The following is a 20,076-nucleotide window of genomic DNA, read 5'->3' as shown; positions in this document are numbered from 1 at the left end:
GACAAACTGATGCTCCATCAGCTGGTTCTGTTTGGCACTGACTTCAGTAGATGAGTTGATTGGTTTTTTATAACTCTCTACAGTATCAGTACAGGTTGGAAGTGAATTTAGTGTATGCATCAGGATTGCAGATGAGTCAGTGTTATCTGTAGGTAGACTTAAAAGGCAGTGGTATGCCATGCAAAATGCCTCTTGTTTCTACAACACAGAAGATAAAAGAACCATCTTTTTTTTTTTCCTGCTTGTAACATGTCAGATGTAAATCAAAGGTACATTGTAAATAAGTACTCAGTGGGCCACAATGCCTCTGAAATAGGGGAGCTACTGATACATGCAGAGTTTGTCTCTGTTCCACCTCTTAATGCTCAACAGAGGCAGTAGGTACAAGGGAAAGAAGTAAAAATGGAAGATACATTTCACACATTTTTTTTCCAAAACCTATGAAGGGTTGCTTTTCTCAGCAGTTCTTACTGCTGCTTCCCATCATAGGGAGAAGCCCATTTTATAGAAGCCCATATTGCATTCTCCCTGCCATTGGAGGGAGCTTAGAGGAATCCTGGACTGCCACAGTATCTCTGAATCTTGGGATCAGCAAGCCATCAGCATGTCACTGCCACCACTGCAGCTGGAGCTTTGTGCACAAGGCACGGGTCACTGTCTAAATCTACCATTACAGAGTTGTGTACACTGTGTGTGCCACTGTGTTTCTTACCATTTGTAAAGGAAGGTTATAATGTCCATAAAAATGGATAAAATGGTGTCTTAAACCTTAGAATGTACCATGTCAGCCGTTCAACTGTTACAGGCATCACTTTGCTTGCACAAACTGCCCTTCAGTAGAAAACCATCCCAGAGGTGTTCCCAAGAAGCTACAGTATCATCACTGTGTAACCTACCTTGCTCCAAGAAGTGCTGTATCTGTCCAAATCTCCATCCTGCAGAACTGATCCCACAGAGAAGTATTTCTGCCTTTCCCCTTTGCAGTAAGATTCTCAGTCTCTAATTACTTTCTCTAAACTTTATGCAAATCTTCACCACAGTCATGCTCACTGTGCAGATTTTCATCAGCTCAGAAACAGCACATCTCCCTTGAACTGTTGCCTCCACAGGAAGGGCTGGTGGATAAAAACAGGCACAGATTACTCTGTGCTGTTAAAGCTGCTGCCTGTGTTGTTGCTGGGGTTTGCTCATCATTAATCAACCAAAACTTTGGGAAAAAAAGAACCTGAACCAAAACAAAAGTTATATTCACATTCACATTGTATCTGCTGTCTTACCCCTTTTTCCTATTGTAGTTTTGTGCTGTTTGTTGGATGTTTGTTGGAGATACTTGTGCCATGGGCAAATAATCTGTATTGCCTTCTTGTCACTCCTCACCATGGAATGCAGCAGCCTTCTTGACTTCTCTGAGACATCTCTCTATACCCCACATTGCTTACATAAGACTAAGCACATTCACAGACTTTCAAGCATAAGTCACTGTTTACTTCATTCTTTTCATCGTAACAGCTTTTCTAATTAGCATCACATTCCCTCTGTACATTACTGTTTAAAAGTCAGGAATAAGGAAGATTGAAGAATCATGCAATTCATACAAAGGACTTATATTAACTATACTTTTTCTTCCTCAGTACTTTATTTTAATCCCATTCAATTTCAGTAAGAGTGTAACTGAGTTCTTAGCATACAAAATCATCAGTGCATGCTTAAACTGCCATGCATGTTAAAAGCACAATTTAAACACCAGTAACAGACATTTATGAATCAACTTCTTTTGAAGCACCGTAAAAGGATGGCCATTTCCCCCCCCATATGCACTTGGCTGTGCGTAAAATGACTGTTGGAGTGGATGAAGTCCTGTGAAAACAATTTGACAGAGAAACCACTGCACACTGCTCTTGGTTTCTAATGACATGTTAAAAAAATGTCTTAAGTTTGCATTATAAAGTAATATTTATAGTATCAAAAAAGAAAGAAAAAGTACATATCCTATATTTCTGTAGATGGCATACATATATTTTTGTCATGATTTCCTAAAGACCAGCTGCTGAAAAGTCTTAATAGCAGAGTAAGTTGAAACATAAGGTTCGTTCTCCTGCCCAGCACCACTGCAGGAGGAAATTGATTTCCCCCACTTTACAACAGTGTTCTATGTGTCCCCTGACACACCCATACCTTGCTCTGTCACTCAGCTCTAAGTCAAACTGCTCAGTGAGTCAGGCTGTTGGCTTTTGCAAAGTCTGACCATTCATGGGCCATTCCATCAGTGCTTGTGGCTAGGAGATGGTCAAACAAACCCAAGTAATACTTGGAGGGTGCCTACTCTTCTTCAGCCATTCTGGGAAGAGATCAGAGGAGTGCAGAAATTGTCCTCAGTCAAAGGTTGTATTAGTTAAAGCAAATCTCTGTTTAGGAGATCAGGTTTGTCACTCTTTAAAGAAAAAAAAAAAAAAGTCTACTTGGGCTATGTATTCAGGGAAAACGTGAGCCACACAGTGCCTACCAGGGCATGCTTTGCTTAATTGGTCTACAAAATAACATGCATTATATTTAAATACTCAAAAGCAGTTACATATCCAAGCTAGTGCTATGTCCCATTTTGCAGAAAACCCCAACGCTTCAAGTACTCAGCTTTTAATCTCTGCAGTAAGAAATTTTGAACAGAAACTTCGTGTCCCAGACAGCATTTGTTGAGACTGCGCTGTCAGCCATCTGGGATAAACCTGGGTTCTGCTCCAAGCCATTAGCTGCTTGAAATAACTACAGAATCCCTGCCTTTTGAGGCCCAGATGAATGAGTTTGCTGCAGTCCTTGGTGGATGCTCAAGGTTGCAGGGATGCTTCTGGATAAGGAAGTGCTTGGTACTATCACTAAGACCAGCTTGGCTGATTGAATGCAAACTTTAGCTTCTGCCCCCTTCCCAGTGGAAGGAGCCTCGCTGTTCCCCAACAGGACAGTGTCTTCTATTAACCCATCAACGTGTCATTGCAATAGCAAGCTGTGAAGTTTCAGTTAAAAAAAAAACTTACCCTGAAATATTGTAAATTAGAATTTCTTCACTTAAATCCATCAAGACCTTCCAGGTGATGAAGGCATGATCCCTTGACATGGCACTGTCACCAGCTAACTATTTTCCAAGTAGCTGCATGCCAGCATTTATGCCATGTAAGACCCAGCATTGTGCTTGTGGGAGCTGTGGAGGTCACCTTACAACTGCCTCTAGTAGTGGCCCCCTCTTCTGGTGCAGCCCCTCAAAAGAGAGACTTGAAATGTTATGGCAAATTCCACAGCCACCTAACAGCTATTGCTGAGCTGTAAAACTGGCCTTGAGGCTGGTGAACTTGTTTGTTCTTATCCCATAAGTGAACTATGCTCATTGCCAGGTTCAGAGAGATGATTCCATGTTTGGGCACATCCAGTGCAGTTGTTTGCTCAGTCACAGAGCTGACCAGTGCTGTGCTCTGTGAGGCCTTATTCCCTTTTGGATTTTAGATATCTATGTCCTTGTCACAGTTTGATCACTGCAATTTGGCCCAAGAGTCAAAATTCCTTTAAACCCCTCTGAAATGACAGCACTGTTTGCTATCTGCCCAACCTGTTACTCAGGACTAACTCCCATAGCTGGATTTCCCAACCTGAGTCAGGTACAGAGAACTGTTCTTGTCTTTGTACTTGTTCTCTCATGGAGATTTCCAATGTAGCTGTAATTCATTTGCAAAAGACCTGTCACCTATTCTAGCTGATGACAGAAATCCTCTAGCTTGATGGGAACTTTTGCTGCCAATCCTAACACATTTTTGCATTTTGACTTGAGTTACATGTGCCTTATAGGTATTTTCTATTTGTGCAATACAGTTATCATCATCGGTGAAGAGCATGAAAACTCATGTCTTCTGAAAATACTTGCATTGCTGTCTCTATGACAGCTGTGATTCAAGGTACTTTCTAGTAGCATGCCTCAGTAATGCTTGTTTAGAAGATCCCCAATGCTTCCTCTCTGAGGCTGAGATGTTCATGCACAACAGTCAGCACCTCATTCCCACATGTATCTCTTTTGTGGGTGGGTTTTGGGTTTTTTGGGGTTACTGATGTCCCTGCTGGGTGAGCTTGACACTGAATATTTATGTTTCTCATTCCATAAGCAGTTTAGGACTTATATTGACTATAAACATGTTTGGTTGTTCCATGTTATGCAAGAGAAAAGAACACAGAACAAAAGAAAAAATGCAAGAAATAGAGGATAATGAAAGTTTTCACTGGTAGGTTCAAATGGTAACAATAACCACCTCAAATAAAGCTTTCATAATTTCTTTTCAAAGAGGTGGGGAAAAGCAGCTTATAGCAAATCTACATATTACTCTGCTTCTTTAAGATATACAGAATGAAATCTCCCCCTTTCTCCCCCTGCAAGCAAAACTCTTAACTGTGCAAAATGCTCTGGAGCAAAAGGGCTCCAGACTGGTAATGACAGAGCTACAATTTTGAAGCAGCAGCTTCTGAACAAAGGACAGCAAGCCCTCCTGGGTTGCTTCTGGGATAGACAGCAAGGGCAGTTGGCAGGGTGTAGCAGTGAGGCTGTGCAGCAGGGACTAGATGCAGGATGATGACATGAAATACTACTTGAGGCACTCAGCTCCATACTTCTACCCTGGCTCCTCTCACTAAGTCAAAGAGAGCTGTACCTTACACTGATAGATTTCTGGTTCTCATTGCTGCGGATTCCTGAGAAACAAAACTGCTGGAATTATAAAAATAACCATATATATTCAGATGTGAAGAAATAAGTAGATTTAATGTTAAAATTTCCATCCATAAGTAAGGGCTATGATCTTTCTCCTGCAGGCAAGTACAAGGTCATTTTGCTTCAAATTTCTTTTGTTTTGAGACAATTCCACTGAACATTTAACAAAATACAAGCCAGACTCAGAGAATTTCAAAGGCCTTGTTCCCTCTCTGCAAGTATCTGCATGACCATATTTAATTCAACAGGAGGAAATCCATACACACAGATTATATTTACACATACCTTGTCAAGTGTAGTTCTTCCTCTCCCCTTAGCACCTGGATGCATGGTATTGTTTGTGAAGGTCCTTAGTTCTGCCCTCCTTCTTGATCTACTGGGAAAAAATCCTCCGTCTTCAAGAATTACCACAGTCACAGAAATGCAAATTCTCTTCCAAGAAGATGTCTATGTTGCTATTCTCAATCTAATGGAAGCAAAAGCACCTGACACACTGCTGGATCCATGCAGTGAGATGAGGCTTGGATGAGAGCAGATGAGAATTCCCAAAGCAGGGAACAAGGTTGGAAACTACTTCCAAGTTAAAAGAAAGAAAAAATCCCAAACTCAGCTCAGAATTCCATTACCATCATAGGAACAAACATCATAGGATCAGATGGCAGCAGAAAACAGGGAGCACTGATGGCTAATACTGGTATCAAACCTCTAGAATGGTGGAGGTAAAAGACAGAAAGGACATGGGCTTTGCAGACTGTCAGGACTTCAGCTGTGTTCATGAAACACACCCCCAGTGCCGACCTTGGGAAGCCTCTAGCAATCAAGAGTGGACTTTCGGGGCAAGCCAGGTGTGCTCAATGTCAGCATGATGTGAGAACCTAAGGAAACTGAGATATTTTCATGTGGTTTGTCATTCCCTATGCAAATCACTCTCACCTATTTTACAGCTACACAAGGGTTCCACACTAGGGAATCTTTTTGAAATCTGTGCTTCCCTCACCCACCCCGAATTTACAACACCTTTGATAGTTACTTTCCTTCCAATGCCTTTATCTGAAAATACTAAGGAATGCCAGATAGATCGTTGCATCTGAGCTCTGCTTATGCAAGACCCAGCAATAAGGGGGAAAGTAGGTATATTGTGTTTCTTTGGTCCTATGATGAGCTGCCAGCAGTGCAGAAGCAGAACTGGCCACTTCAGGTCCCTGAGAGGTTGTGGCGGGCAAGCTATGAGACCCCTTATGGTGTGAAAACCCCCTTATGTCTATAGTATCTAGAGGTATTGTGACATTTAGACTCAAACCTGCTTTCTGGCTAGGCATGGCCAGAAGAATGGACACGAGCTGAACTGATCTGGGATCTAACACAAAACTCCGCTCATTGTTTCAAAATGTTTAACAAAACAGGGAAAATTCATCCATCTTTTCTGAAGTAAGTGGAGTAAAACAAGGAACTAAGGCTGCTAAGCAAAACCACAGATTTCAAATAATGTGTATATAATTTCATATCATTCCATGATATGGTCTCTGCTTAGCACTGTTCAGAGGTAGTGCACAAATGCAGCATTACTAAGAAAATGTAAACAAGACAGTTTGAACATTGCTTAGCAGAGTCAGGTCCATTTTCTGAAAAAGAAACCCCAGTGTATAGGTGTGCACTTAACTGGCATGTTCAGTCACTGAGACTGAACTACACACATTGGGATGGAGTTTCTTGATGGTATTTTTTAATTGTCTTCTGACATCCAGATCTAATCTCTAATTAGATCTGTCTTTGGCCTTAAGGTTTTTGCAACTAACCAAGTTAAGTGCTTTTACTGATATCTGCAGCTCTGCAGAGAATTAAGGTCTGCAACAGTTTTCCATTCCTCTCTCCATGCAGTATTTCTGAAAAATGGCTTTGATTTTGACTTTTGAATGCAGTGTTCACAGAGTGCTGTTCAGCAGCCACTTCAGTACAGAATATATGAGATGATAGAATGAAATGAGATTTAGCCTCTTATTGAAGGTAAACCTGAAGTTAATCCCCAACTGGTAGAAAAATGAGCATAAGTCAGAAACCTTTAACATTTGACAACTGAAAAGACATATCCCAAAACATTAATCTTTAATTGATGCATTGTTAATTCTAAGGTTTTCTTTAAAGGAATTATCTTGGGAATGCCACCGATAGCGTTAAATGATACTTATTTGTGTAACAACTGGTTTAGCCCTTTATTTATTTATTTATTTATTTGTATTTTACCTGAAAATGTATTTTCTTAGAGACGTTATAACCGCATTTCTGCATTATCAGTTCATTTTGTTCTCCTCTTTCCTGGATATATTGGCCAGGAAAAGGAACTTCCAGTCATCTATAATGGACAGTTTAAATCACATGTTTTACTTTGTCCACATAGAAAAATGCAATTTCTAGATCATTGAGGCATATGGATTATGAACAATACACTCCAAAAACTAGCTATCCAGACGGGGATATACTTACAAAAGTTTTTTATGTCAAAGTCAGGATTTCACAACATAACACACTAATGCAAAATCCAGTAGCACCTGAAAGATTAAGGTAGCTGCTGCTATCACTTGCACATACTTGAAAAAGATTAAAGGAAAAAAAGAAGAAGTAATACATTCTCCAGAGAATAGCAAGTGTATTTCAAAATAAAGAACTGTGGGTTTAATTTCTTTTTTCTCCCCCTTTTTTTTTTTTTTTTTGGTTCTATTTCTGTATTTCTGTGAGGCTTATGGTAATTCTTTTGTTGGTTTGTTTTTTGTTTGGTTTTTTTTCCCCAAGACTGTAGTTGCCATGTAAATTTATACACAAAGTAACTGCTCTCCCCTCCAGTGCAAGTTCACGGTCATGTTTTCAAGCTATAGTACTGAACACTGTTTTCTTGTATACATATTCCTATCGGTTCATTAAAGATAGATACAATGTACAGTACTTGTCTCTGGGACAGTAATGTTTCAAATGGCAAAACCTTTACTTTAAAACAGAAGTGAAGAGGCTACAGTAGGTATAACCACCTAAGTATGAACTTTAGATCACAATTTCTAAACACTTGCCTACTGTACATAAGCATTAAAATAGTCTTAGACATAGGATTTTATTTATATGTGCACGTATGTCCACCTCATCCCATATTTATGTTTGGCAACTATTTGGGAATTCAAAGGTGCAGCCCTCAGCAATTGTATTATTTAAAAAAAAAAAGAAATGAAGCTTATCTATTCTATGAGAAAAAGAAATTCTCAAATATCAATTTCCAATTTTAAATTTAATTTCAATAGGAAAATATTAAAAATGTGCACATCTAAATTTTTCCATGTTCTGTATATACATATGTGTGTGTACTTATACATAGAAATGCTCATGTACCACACATATTCACAAAATTTAAGTGGAAATATTTCTGTCCACTATTTTTCCCACACATATGACATCATATCTTTAAAAATGTCAATAATAATATCATTAAAAATAATATTACATTTATTCCATCATTATGTTTTTTTAATTCTTTCTTCATCCTTATTATGTCCACTGAGCATTAACAGGCCGAATTCTCCTTGCACTTCCACGGATGTTATGCCAACGGAATGTTGCTGACATCACATCAAGGACACATCTGGTTTACAGCAGCACAAGTGACAGGAGAATCAGGCCCAAATATCCCCAGGAAAATTAAAAACTGGCTGTATCTGCTCATATGGACCTGATGAAGATATACACACTACTGTCTAAAATCCCCTGAATGATTAACATGTAGCTCACCACAAAATTTTCAACCAGTAGCACAATGAAACAAGCTCCCCCCACCCCTTTAATAAATGTGAGAAAATACCCTAAAAAATATGGAGAAAGCGTAAACATTGTGTATATTACATACCATATAATACATGACAGTTTTAGCATTTAACCTAAGCCACTTCCCTGACTAGTCAGGGGAGACCTGATAAATTACCAGTTAAGGAAAAAGAAAAAGGTATTTTAGAAATAAAGCATGTCTGTCCAATATAAATGACAACCTGCGTGTATTATATGGTACATACACACAGTACATACATGAAAACAAACTTATCTTTTCTAGTTTTGAATATCAGAATCTAAGTGAAGAAAACTGTGTTCTACAAATTGAATAAACAGCTAGATTTCATGTTTAACATTCAAATTAATTTGGGGAGCAAACAAAGGTTCGTGCATCTTTCAACTCTGAGGTTTGACATTCATTCATACATTTTAAAAAAGCCCTCTTCAGCATTACAAGCAATTTATGGCAAGAATGCACTGTGATGCAAGACACATGACAATTGGCTTACCTTTCAAAGAGTTGGGTTTTTTAAAATAAATCTATTATATAAAGAAATATGTGTTTGCCAAAAGTCTGTTAAAATTACATCAAAACAACTTTAAAACCTGCTCACTAAGGATAATTCAATTCAATGTCTTGTTTTTAAACACTTAGTTAACAGTTCAGAATATTGCCTGGTGTAGTTTGGATAAAGATGTGATATGAAGACCCATAAAAGAGTAAACATGTCTTCAGTTCAATTTGCTATGACAACAAAACCTCAAGAAAAAACTTCTAGCCTTTTTGGCCAGACACGTTCAGTGTACGAACAATCCCTTGCAGTACCTCTGTGCTCTTAATGAATCTGTAACAGAACAGTGATCCCCGTAAAACATTATTCACAGAACCTCTACTTCATGTCACATTCTGAACAAGTCTCTTGCAGAACAGATTAACAGCAAATTGAACATTCAATATAAGTATCAAGGCCAGAATACAAAAAAAAACGGCCATTCCTTGTTATGTGTGCAGGTCAAATTTAAAATGTTAAGTTTACATTTAAAATTCTCAGGGCAGTTTGGGCTTTTTATTTTTCCCGTGGGACTCACCTTCTATCACTGGTTGGCTTCAAAATTTAGTTAAGTGGAAGATACTATCTTACTGTAAGTACATGGAATTCATATGAAAAACTAAACCTTACATTGGACAATATTGTAGAACACCAAAGTAAGCTTCATAAAGAAAAACAGTATCTTCCAGTATATATGTATAGCTATTAAAAAAAAAAACAAAAAACCAACCAGCCAACCAACCCCCCCAAAAAAAAAACAAAAAGGAAGAAGTTTGTACAAGCAATTATAGTAAATTTGTTTCAATTAAAGATGCAACTCTCTCTCATTCCTGGCAAGAATAAATTTGTTCCGGCACTGCTTCTCCACAGTGCAACATATCCTGAGAAATTATTAAGAACAAAATACAGGGCTGTCATCACTAAGTTCTTGCACAAAACACAGTACTTAAATATCTTAAATAAAACAGCCAATAACCTATATTGTATCTGTCACAAAATGGGGTGTGTCCTGGGACACTGCTAATTCTTCCACCACTGATAATTAGAAAAGGATTGCATTCAATTATTGTTAATGTTTTTCAAGTTATCTGTGGCCAATAATGTAAAAGGAGGTAATTTGTAATTCAAGTTTTTTTTGTTAGTTATTTTTTCTTAAACTGGCTACAAGCTAAGTTCTAAAGTTTACATTGAATTACAAGTCAAATTTAAAACAATCCCTCTCAGAGGAGCATTTTCTAATTTTGTGCAACTTTGATGCAGAGCCCAACACAGTCCTATGAAGAGAGACAGTGCATCTTTAAGCTGATTGGCACTGAAATCCCATTTTCTTTAACTGCACTCTATGAGCTTGGCCAAGTTATCTCGTAATTCTGTTAGTTCAAATATTTTTCCATCAAGAATTTCTAAAAGTGTCTTCAAGTTATTGCGAAAAGCTTCTTGCTCATTCTGACTTTTCTCCAGACGTTGCTCTAGATCAGACAGCTGTCCTTCCAGGTCTTTGTTTCGAATTTCTACTTCCTTCAGAGAAAATACACAACATGTTAATGTGTTGTCTGCAAACACAAAGCAGTCTAACGTCCTCTTGGTGCTCATGTGCTATTTTTGTCAACTGCTTTTTAAAATAATATGTAACCCTTTACAGTTTTCAGTATGTCAAAACCAGAACCTGAATTGTTACTAGGATTGCATATGTACTGCCACTTCCTCAGTTTTTCCATAATTATCTGAAGGACTGAAACTTTTGGAGAGGAACAAACTTAATCAGTGAACAAATGGTATGCTTATTCAAATGTGTTATCAATTCTATAATTCAGAAATGTACTGCCTAATGAAAACACCTTCTCAGAGTTTACTTACATTCAAGTATGCCCTGATTTTCACTACATGATTTGGTCAAGGACACGGCTCTCCATCAAAAGTTCTCATGCAAAAACCCATCCAGAACACTGCTTTAGAGACAGAGGAGCACCGCCTTATTCCCATCCCGTATATGGGCTTTTCACTCTGAAAATTAAGACAGGAACATGGCTGGGCCCAAGCAGAGGTCAAGGTGACTGTGACAAATGCAAACCAGGAAGTGCAAACTGCACATGGTGCCTTGCTGCACAGCACCCACCTGCGGAGCAGGAACACTGGGAGAGCCACCACTGCTGCACAGACCTGCCCTTCCCATGCATGCGGGAAAGACGGAGCAGCAGCACACTGGACACAGCCCAGGGGGTCTGACCCTGAGCAAGCTCAGCTCTCACTCACAAGAAGAAGCCCTTGGCATCCACCCCTGGGACTCCTCACAGCTCCAGCTTGCACCTGATGGGTGACAGTGCCAACTGCTCTGCCCGTGCAAGACAGGTGCCCTCTCTTCAATCAAATCACAAATGAACCAGTCACCTAGGTCTAGAATAGCATATTGTTCTTTGTTCGATTCATTTCCCACCTAATAAATTCATGCTAAGTTTTGTAATTTCAGTTACAAAAATCATTTTCAAAGGCAGCACAGTGTGTTTAGTATACCATACACCCTGTAGAGCATCTCTGGAAAAGTGCATAGTGAATTCATATTATGTACGGTAGCATGTTTTTCAAAACCTCCTCCCTTTACAATGGTTTTGTGTCACAAAGCTTTAACAGGCCTTCTCTGAGATTTTACTACAACTAGTTTTACAAATAGGAAGGGAGATCTAGCAGCAGTCAATGATTGCCGCATGAGCAACTCCTCTTTCAGCCCTCCAACGCTCTCACTGGTTTTGGTGTGATTCTTCTGTCTTCCTCAAGGCTAAAAAACATATTCATGTTTATATTGGACAGATCTCAGCTACCCACAGAAAAACAACCTGACCAGCCCTGTGTCAAAGCCTGAGAAAGGTATCCACCTGCAAGGGGCCTGGCAGCAGCATTGATTGGGTGCTTCATCCCTGGCCAAAGGGGGGATGGGGTGACATGGCCAGTGCTCAGTTTCAGCTCCCAGCCTCTGCAGCAGTCCAGAGTTCTGAGCTCCCCAGCAGTGCTGCAGGACATTCACTGCCTCATAGCTGTAGCTGCTTGCAGAGCTAAGGGTTACCTCGCAGCCAAGCTGAAGGCCTCCCCTACTGCTTGTTTGCAAGTGAGCAAGTAAAAAACTATGGAGTTTTGGCACCAGTCTTGAACAGCCAGCACACCTGAGAGCAGGAATTACCCCTTACTGCCAGGCTCACGAGAAGAATTAATTTCTTTAGCACTGAACAATTTAGTTGCCAAAACACTAAAAGAAGCTAACTGGATAGAGCACTTTTAGAAATTATACAAATAAAATGCATACATGCTTATATATTGAATAGCTACCCCACTGCTACTATAAATGAAGAAAACTGGTTATAACCCAGTCATACCATGTAAAGACTCTTCTTCATTTGGTCTACTCCTGCCTTCCAAGCCAAGCACTTACAAGTACTACCTGGAGTAGTGATTGCACATGTTCAAGACCCTCTGAGGGCCAAGTGATTACAGAATAGGACATAAAAGTGAAATCCAAGGTCCTCTCAGCCTTGTCAGAGTGACACGCCCTTTCTTTAGCTCACAGAAAACTGATTGCTGTTTTTCAGTATTTGCCCATCCTGTCATTGCTCCTCTCCTAGTCACCAAATCTGTGCTCTAGGAAGTCTTCTTGCCACTGCTCTAACCTCAATAATAATTAATTCCTGCAAGCAGGTAAGCCAGTGATGAAATAGACCACTTTGAGACAAATCTATAGATACTTATATGGCTTTACATTGTAATATCTGGGCTTGACTAGAGCATTCTGTTGGCCTGTATCTGGCACTGAAGAACACCCTTCAGGCCCTACTCACACATTTTTAATAAAATATGCCAGAAGATATTACTTTTAATTTCTGGAAAATGCTACTTCTTAAGTTTACATTTGACCCTTATGCATATTTACCCTAAATTAGTATCAATGCTTTCTGCAATGTTATTGCATTGTAAGTTCACATCCAGCTCATGCGCAGTTTCCTGTTTCAAATCAGTCAACCTCAAAACTTGCTTCTTCATTGGAAGAGGTGGATTACACGTAATGTAATCTATTCCCCCAACTGTGCCATTTCCCTTTACTGGCAGCTGATCTCATCCAACAACAAATTGACTCTTTGATACATTCAGGCCCTTTTTAGAATGTATTTTGCACTTGGATTTTTTACCTTTGGTTTTACAAGCTCTTCTTTCATCAGATGTAATAATTTCTCATATTGTTTTGTCTTACAGAATAAATAAATCATTACTAGTTATGTTTGTTGTTCGCACTGTAACAATCTTATGCAGAATTCAGTGCAAGGATTGGAATAAAATATTCAAATGATACACAATAGCTACACTTAGGAATCAGCCATATTAATAAAGATATTCTGACCTACTGTGAGAGTCATGCTGCTCATGACTCACTGATATGACTTCTCTACATCACAAATGGGATTAGGACCCCGATACTTAACCTTCATGATAACATATTGTTCTTCACTAGAGTTTTCCAGTGATTGATATCTAATCAATTCCTGATGTGCATCTGTCAGAAATACAGTACACCTTGAAATACTAATTTCTTTGTATAGCATTTTTCATAGAGGATTTTTACCAAAATTTTTTAAAGTTACATAAACCACTTACAAAGCACAAGAGGGAAAAATAAAGCACAAGAACAAAGAGTGAGAGAAACAGATACAAACCCCGGAGAGAATCAGTATGAAAATAAATGATGAGTCAGGTAAGCGAACACATATGAGACAGTGTGAAGCTACAGCAAACAATGTGACAGATGTAGGGGGAAGTGGCTCAGAGAACACCAGTGTAATCAAAGCAGGACAATTACAGCAAAGCATAGACTCAAGATCTTTTTCCTGGGTAGGACTGGGGCAGTAATTAAGCTTAAGCATAATAAAGGCACCTTTTAACTCAGATCCTAAGTGATCCTTTAAATTTACTTGAAAACCATATAGAGCCATTTCCAGAAACACATCACTTACAATGTGACACATGGACATATATACAAAATATATCCATTCAGTGATTAAACAATCACAGAATCATAAAATGGATTAGGTTAGAAGGACTCTTATAACAACCCAACAAAGTGTTTCAATCCTTTGTCATAGGCAGGAACCCTCTCCTCTAGATAAGGTTGCTCAGAGTGCCATCCAGCCTAGCCTTGGACATTTCCAGGGATGGGGCATCCCTAACTTTTTAGGTAACCTGAAGCAGTGCTTCACCACCATCACCAAGTAGAATTTCATCCTAGTATCTAATCTGAACCTACAGTCTTTCAGTTTGAAGCCATTACTCCTTGTCCTATCACTGCAGCTCCTGATGAAGAGTCCCTCCCTGGCTCCCCGTAGGCCACTGTCAGATACTCTAAGGTTGCTGACAGTAACCTCTCCATGCAACCTTCTCTTCTCCAGGCTGAACAGCCCACATTTTCTCAGCCTCTCTTCATGGGGGAGGTGCTCCAGTCCTCTGATCTGCTTCATGGCCTCCTCTGGACTCCCTCCAGCAGGTCCCTGTCCCTCCTGTGCTGGGAGCCCAGAGCTGATGCAGCACTGCAGGTGGGCTCTCAGCAGAGCAGAGCAGAGGGGCAGAATCCCCTCCCTGGCCCTGCTGCCCACACTGCTCTGGATGCAGCCCAGGACACGTGTGGCTCTCTGGGCTGTGAGCACACACTGCTAGTTAGTGTTGAATTTTTCATCTACCATCACCACCAAGTCCTTCTGGGCAGGGCTGCTCTCAATCACTTATGCATAAATATACCAAAATGGAACTACTGACTTTATAAGGTAAAATTTTAACAAAAATTTACCATTTTCTATTCTTCCATCTTTTACTAATCTCATAATTCTGCTTGCTAAGGATAATTCTGGCTCACTGCTACTTTTCATATGATCTTACAATGAAATTACTACATTTGCTACTGCTAGAACAATTTCCAACTCTCATTACAATGTCTCTTTTTAGTCTCACATAAATGCCTTTTCAGATGAAAACTTGTAGATTCAGCCTAAAGCCAGCAACAATTTTTGGAACAGGCAAGGTCAGTGTACTCAAAACACTCTTTAAACACTGTTCAAAGTAATAACATACTTTGTACAAACAAGTTGATGTAAGAATGGGGAAAATGAATGAACTCATTTTGATCTTTAGTGTTTTATTCTGTAGGTTAAAATTTGATTCATGGAGGTTCCAATTCATGTCACACATTTCAAAGAACACCTGCCTAATGATTTCTAAGCTATGGCTGTGATCTGATGGGGCTTGCTTTCAGCATGCTAAGCCATAGAATCAAGAGAATTTCCTTTCAGCACTTTAGGATTCGAGCTATTTAACGACTGAGTTTCCAGTTCTTTCAAAACTCAGAAAGCTGAACCCAGAGTGCAATCCACATAAGCTTTTGGTCATTCCAGAGGCAGGTGTGACAAGGAATGTGGCTGTGCAGGCTAGTCAGTGCAGCAACAGACTGCAAAGAGCTCAGATGAAGCACGGGAGGATATAATGAGAGAACATGAATTCCAGCAGCTTCAGGTATCTGGCATTACACACAGTAAGAAACAACTGCTAAGAAACAATAAAAACACAATGTTTCTAAATAATTCCAAGAAATGTAGGAAGTGTGGTTTTAAAGCCTGTACTACACAAGAGCACTTTAACCCTTACTTTCTCAGGATTCTCATTTAAAAAATGAACACAAACTCCTCCCAGGTTGATGATACACAGACAGGCCGTTTCAGTGGCATGCAAAAACTATGGGAAGACACTGCTGTGAAAATGGACCAGAACTGTCCAGGACATGTATCAGGGAAGGATGTTTGCTAACCTGAGAGTACTCTGTGGACATGTAAAAGCAATGTGGACATGTTTCTTCAGATAAAAATAGCAATTTAGAGCAGGTAGAAATTTTGGTACAAATTCCTAAGGGTCATCCCAACCCAGCACTTTCAGGGCAGTCTAACCTACACATTCCTCTGGCACATTCAGTAAATATAGCAAAAGTTGCACATGCGAATTGCTCATTTGCTGAAAATTTTTCCCTTTTCTCTGAATTAAGATGATGCACTACAGCTCACCTGTAACTTCTGGGTCAGAGAATCCCTCTGCGCCTGGAGCTCTCTGGCATTTTCAATTTCTTGTTTCAATCCTTCTATTTCCTAAGGGAGAAGAAACAACCCTGCTAGCAATGTGTTACCTGGCTTGGCCTCGGTGCTGGTAATCTGGCTCCTGCTTCTTCTTCCAAGAAAGTCATTGCAACAATACCAAAACTGCCAGTTGGCTACTGCCCATCAGGGAACATGATGTGTAAGCCCTGCTCCCAATACTTCTGAATCACAGCCCCAAAACAGCAACTCCATTGTCAATGAACAACAATAGACAAAAGCATTTTCTTTTGTAAAAGTCCAAGTTTTCTCTTCCCCCTGAAGACACACAAAATAATTTTTGCCCAAAAAATTAAGAAATCAAATTTAAAAATTAATTAATTCATTAATTTTAAAAATGTAATTAAAAAACAATTTGTACTTTAAATTCTATCAGAATCTACTCTTCCCCATTTTTTCAAGAAAAAAAATCCAATTTTCAAATGTAAACTGCTTATTATGTCACCAGCAGCAGGGCTGAACATCAAAAAACTGCCTGTTTTGATTGACTTCTGTAAAAAGAGAATCTAAAAGAAATGGCATCTTTAATTTAGCAATTAGAAAACAATAATTTATAAAATAAATATGGATTAAATAATGAACAGAAGAGAAACCTGCTCTTAGTTTACTTTCAGAGACAAGAATAGAAACAGTGAACAAAACTAAAAGGTATCAAACTTAAAACTAGTAAGTACTCTTGTCCAGACAGGCATATCCACCTCCCAGAACTCCTTTTGGCAAGATTGCTTTGCAGCCAACAACTCAGCACAATTCAAAAGCAAATGGGCAACAAAATGGGAAACATTACCAAGCTGAGCCTAATCCATTAAGTAGGAAGGAGTTTGGAAAAGGCTTCATTCCATTTTGAGAAGATATTCTGTAATGACTGTGCCTCTCCTGCATCCTCCTTGGAAACACCTCACAGCACTGAGGGAAGGCTTGGCAAGACACACTGCCCCTCCAAGTACACACACCAGTGCCCACAGTCTCTTACACAGGGCAAATAATTCTTCCTGTGCAGCTGCTTCCATCCCCTTTTTCCATCCATAAAGGGGTGATTCTTGATCCTTCTGTGGCACAGATATGCTTTCCTCTAGGACATATGCCAGTGCAGGTGTTACTCCAATTCGTTTAATTTACCTGCTGCCGGTCCAGGCCAAGGCACATGGCACCGTAAATACCAAGTTTCAGGCCAGGGGTTTGGCACGTGTTTAAGGAAATTGATCTTATGGAACTGATTTTATGGACCATAAAGTTCAGGTCTATTAACAGAGCCTGAAAAAGAGACTGGCTGAACAAAGGCATTGACCTGTTACTTGTCTCAAACCCTATTCTCAGAAAAACAGAAAGCATGCCTCCAACAGCTTCCTTTCTTAGGGAATCTGGACTGCATCAGTGTGATGATTGCCCTGTGGAAACCACTTATGACTTACTTTTGCAAACAGAAATGTTTGGTAAAAGCAAACAAGAAAACATGATACTTTTTTTGTTGCTATCCAGATACCCAGCTCTATATTGGGCTAATGTAATTAGATAAATGAAAAATACTAACAATTCCAAAGAAGTTGAAAAAGAATTTACTTTGTAACATTAATAGCAAATAATTCAGTATCTAGCCATCACAAGCTTAATACTGAAAGGTTTTAGAAATTATGTAATAGAAAAGCCAAAAATAAATGTTAGCAGATACCTCTTCTTTTTTCTTCAGTGTAGACTCTAATTCCTGTATTGTCTGGTTTAATTCTGTTTTATGAGTGTGGACTGCATTGGCTTGACTGCTCACACACTCCAGCTCAGTCACCTGTTGAAATAAGTAGAAGAAACATATACAGCATTAATTTCAACATATTCAAGGTATTATTACTTTGCATCAATAGCTGCCTTTGAAATACACCCTAACTTCTGGATGACTTCTGTTGATTAAAATGGTGAAGGTGTTCTTATAAAGTTAGCATAATATTCCATTATATATCATTATGTAAGTTGTTGCTATGAATTCCTGGAAACAAAAAAAAATTCATTTGTTATAGGCTGAGAAGAACACTAATTAAAACTTATACTAATTATCAAAAGTTTTAACAAAGTTCTGAATTACCACTTCAAACACAGTAATGCCTTGATGACTAAACACAGATCTGTCTGTCTAACTAACCTCTCCATCTGACACTTAATCTTCTACCACCTTACTAAGTCACAATGTTCACACACTTCCTAGAAAGCCAATTAACGTTTCACAGCATCACTCGGCATCAACAGTGCAATAGCAAACACTCAGCCAGTGAAGTGCAGCTGCCAGTTTCTAACTTTCCCTAGTAATGGAGCTCATCTCTCAGTCCAAAGACAACAGTTAATGTCACAATTTGGATTTGCTCAGTTCCCCTTTTATTAGCAGACGGCAAGCATGCTCCTTCTGCCCTTTATTACATTAAGATACCTGGCAGTGGTATGCACTTTTGTTTTATTTTACAATTAAAATGATGCTAATATTCTGCCACTCACAGATAAACAGTTTTAAAAAACAGCTGCTGCATCAAAGAAAGAAAATCCATGCAGCTAGAGCCTATGCAGAAAAGTCTCTGTTTATGTACCTCTCACATTTCAGGTCAGAATATTAGAGAACTTTCACACCACATATGTCTGCCTGCATGTGTGCACTAAAACATTTTTGTTTAATAACTAAAACCTAATAATGAATTTCTCTCCAGAAGTTATGAGCCTGTCAATCCTAATATAAAGTTTTCAACAGAGCTGTATCACATACCTACAAATCTGGCCACGAAACTCCTTTGAACAAAATGCTAGTTAATTCTTCAACAAAAACCTTAAATACTCAATTTAACATTCTTGGAGAGGCAGCCATTAGGCAGAGGGTAGGTATTTTCCAAGACAATTTTATTTGTTGTAAAATAGTATCTCAGGGAATCAAGGTTTCTCCTTTCCAGCACCAATGTCCCCTAGCTAATAAAGCCACTGTGATACCAGAAATTTCAGACTCTGAACTATTTGTAGGCTCAAAAGGTAGATTACTGAATCAAGTCCAAGGGGAATCAAGATGAAACACAAGGAAATTAAAACAACTTCTCCTGTCTGAATCACAGACCACAAGCCTCTCCTCTGCAATAGCCATGATGAATCTAGGCTCTTCTGCTGGAAAGCTATTGGTTAGACATTTCTGCACATGAGGTTTGTAATGGAGAGAACTGAGTTTGGAAAAAATTCTTGGTAGAGGGTAAAGGGAATGAGGGAGTAGGATATAGCGTGGTAAGGCAACATGCCCTGTCCACCCCAAAGAACTTTTTTATTTGCCAGTATTGTCCCAAAAGGAATACCTTGAAGTGCTCATGACAAGACAAAAAAAAATTTTAAAAAAGAGTTACTTGCTTCATTTTATTACATGCCACTGAGCACTACAACTGAAGTCTTAGATTATTTTCTCAATTACACATATCTATCTGTATTTAGATTCTTATAATACTGTTACAGTGTTCACCACTGCAATTACACAAACAAGAACTGGAACACATCAATGAGGACAAACCTATGTCTGCACAGTGTCTGACCTAGCATCTAGAGGGAGCAAGAATCAGAAAGGCACAGAACAATTTAGATTGGAAAGGGACTGGTGGACATGTGGTCAAGGCCTCCTGGCCAAAACAGGGCAAATTTTGAGGTCACATTTGCTTGCTCAGGGTCTTGCCCACTCAAGAATCCCCCACTATTAAAGCAGAACTGCAACAATTCTGACACTGCAGGTTTATGAAGAGTTCTAGCTCCTTCCTAAGTTTTGCTGGAACTGTCAAACTCATTCACCCCTTTCACCTTCAGCTCTTCTGAT

At 39.2% G+C, this 20,076-nt stretch overlaps 1 protein-coding gene across 1 annotated transcript in view; it reads right to left on the bottom strand.

Moving 5' to 3' along the window:
* Nucleotides 1–6,926: 6,926 nt before the first annotated feature.
* The window catches only part of HOMER1 (homer scaffold protein 1), a 64,948-nt gene continuing 51,798 nt past the window's right edge, over nucleotides 6,927–20,076 (bottom strand). The window contains exons 7-9 of the mRNA XM_031062186.1: nucleotides 17,932–18,042; nucleotides 16,176–16,256; nucleotides 6,927–10,614 (exon numbers count right to left, since the gene is read on the bottom strand). Of these exons, the coding sequence (XP_030918046.1) occupies nucleotides 10,426–10,614; nucleotides 16,176–16,256; nucleotides 17,932–18,042 (381 nt within the window). The 3' untranslated portion in view covers nucleotides 6,927–10,425. The remainder of the gene's footprint in view (nucleotides 10,615–16,175; nucleotides 16,257–17,931; nucleotides 18,043–20,076) is intronic.

This window comes from Geospiza fortis, unplaced genomic scaffold (genome assembly GCF_000277835.1).
Source record: "Geospiza fortis unplaced genomic scaffold, GeoFor_1.0 scaffold201, whole genome shotgun sequence".
Taxonomy (NCBI): domain Eukaryota; kingdom Metazoa; phylum Chordata; class Aves; order Passeriformes; family Thraupidae; genus Geospiza; species Geospiza fortis.
Note: the sequence above shows the minus strand (reverse complement) of the source record. Positions and strands in the feature narration are given on the sequence as shown.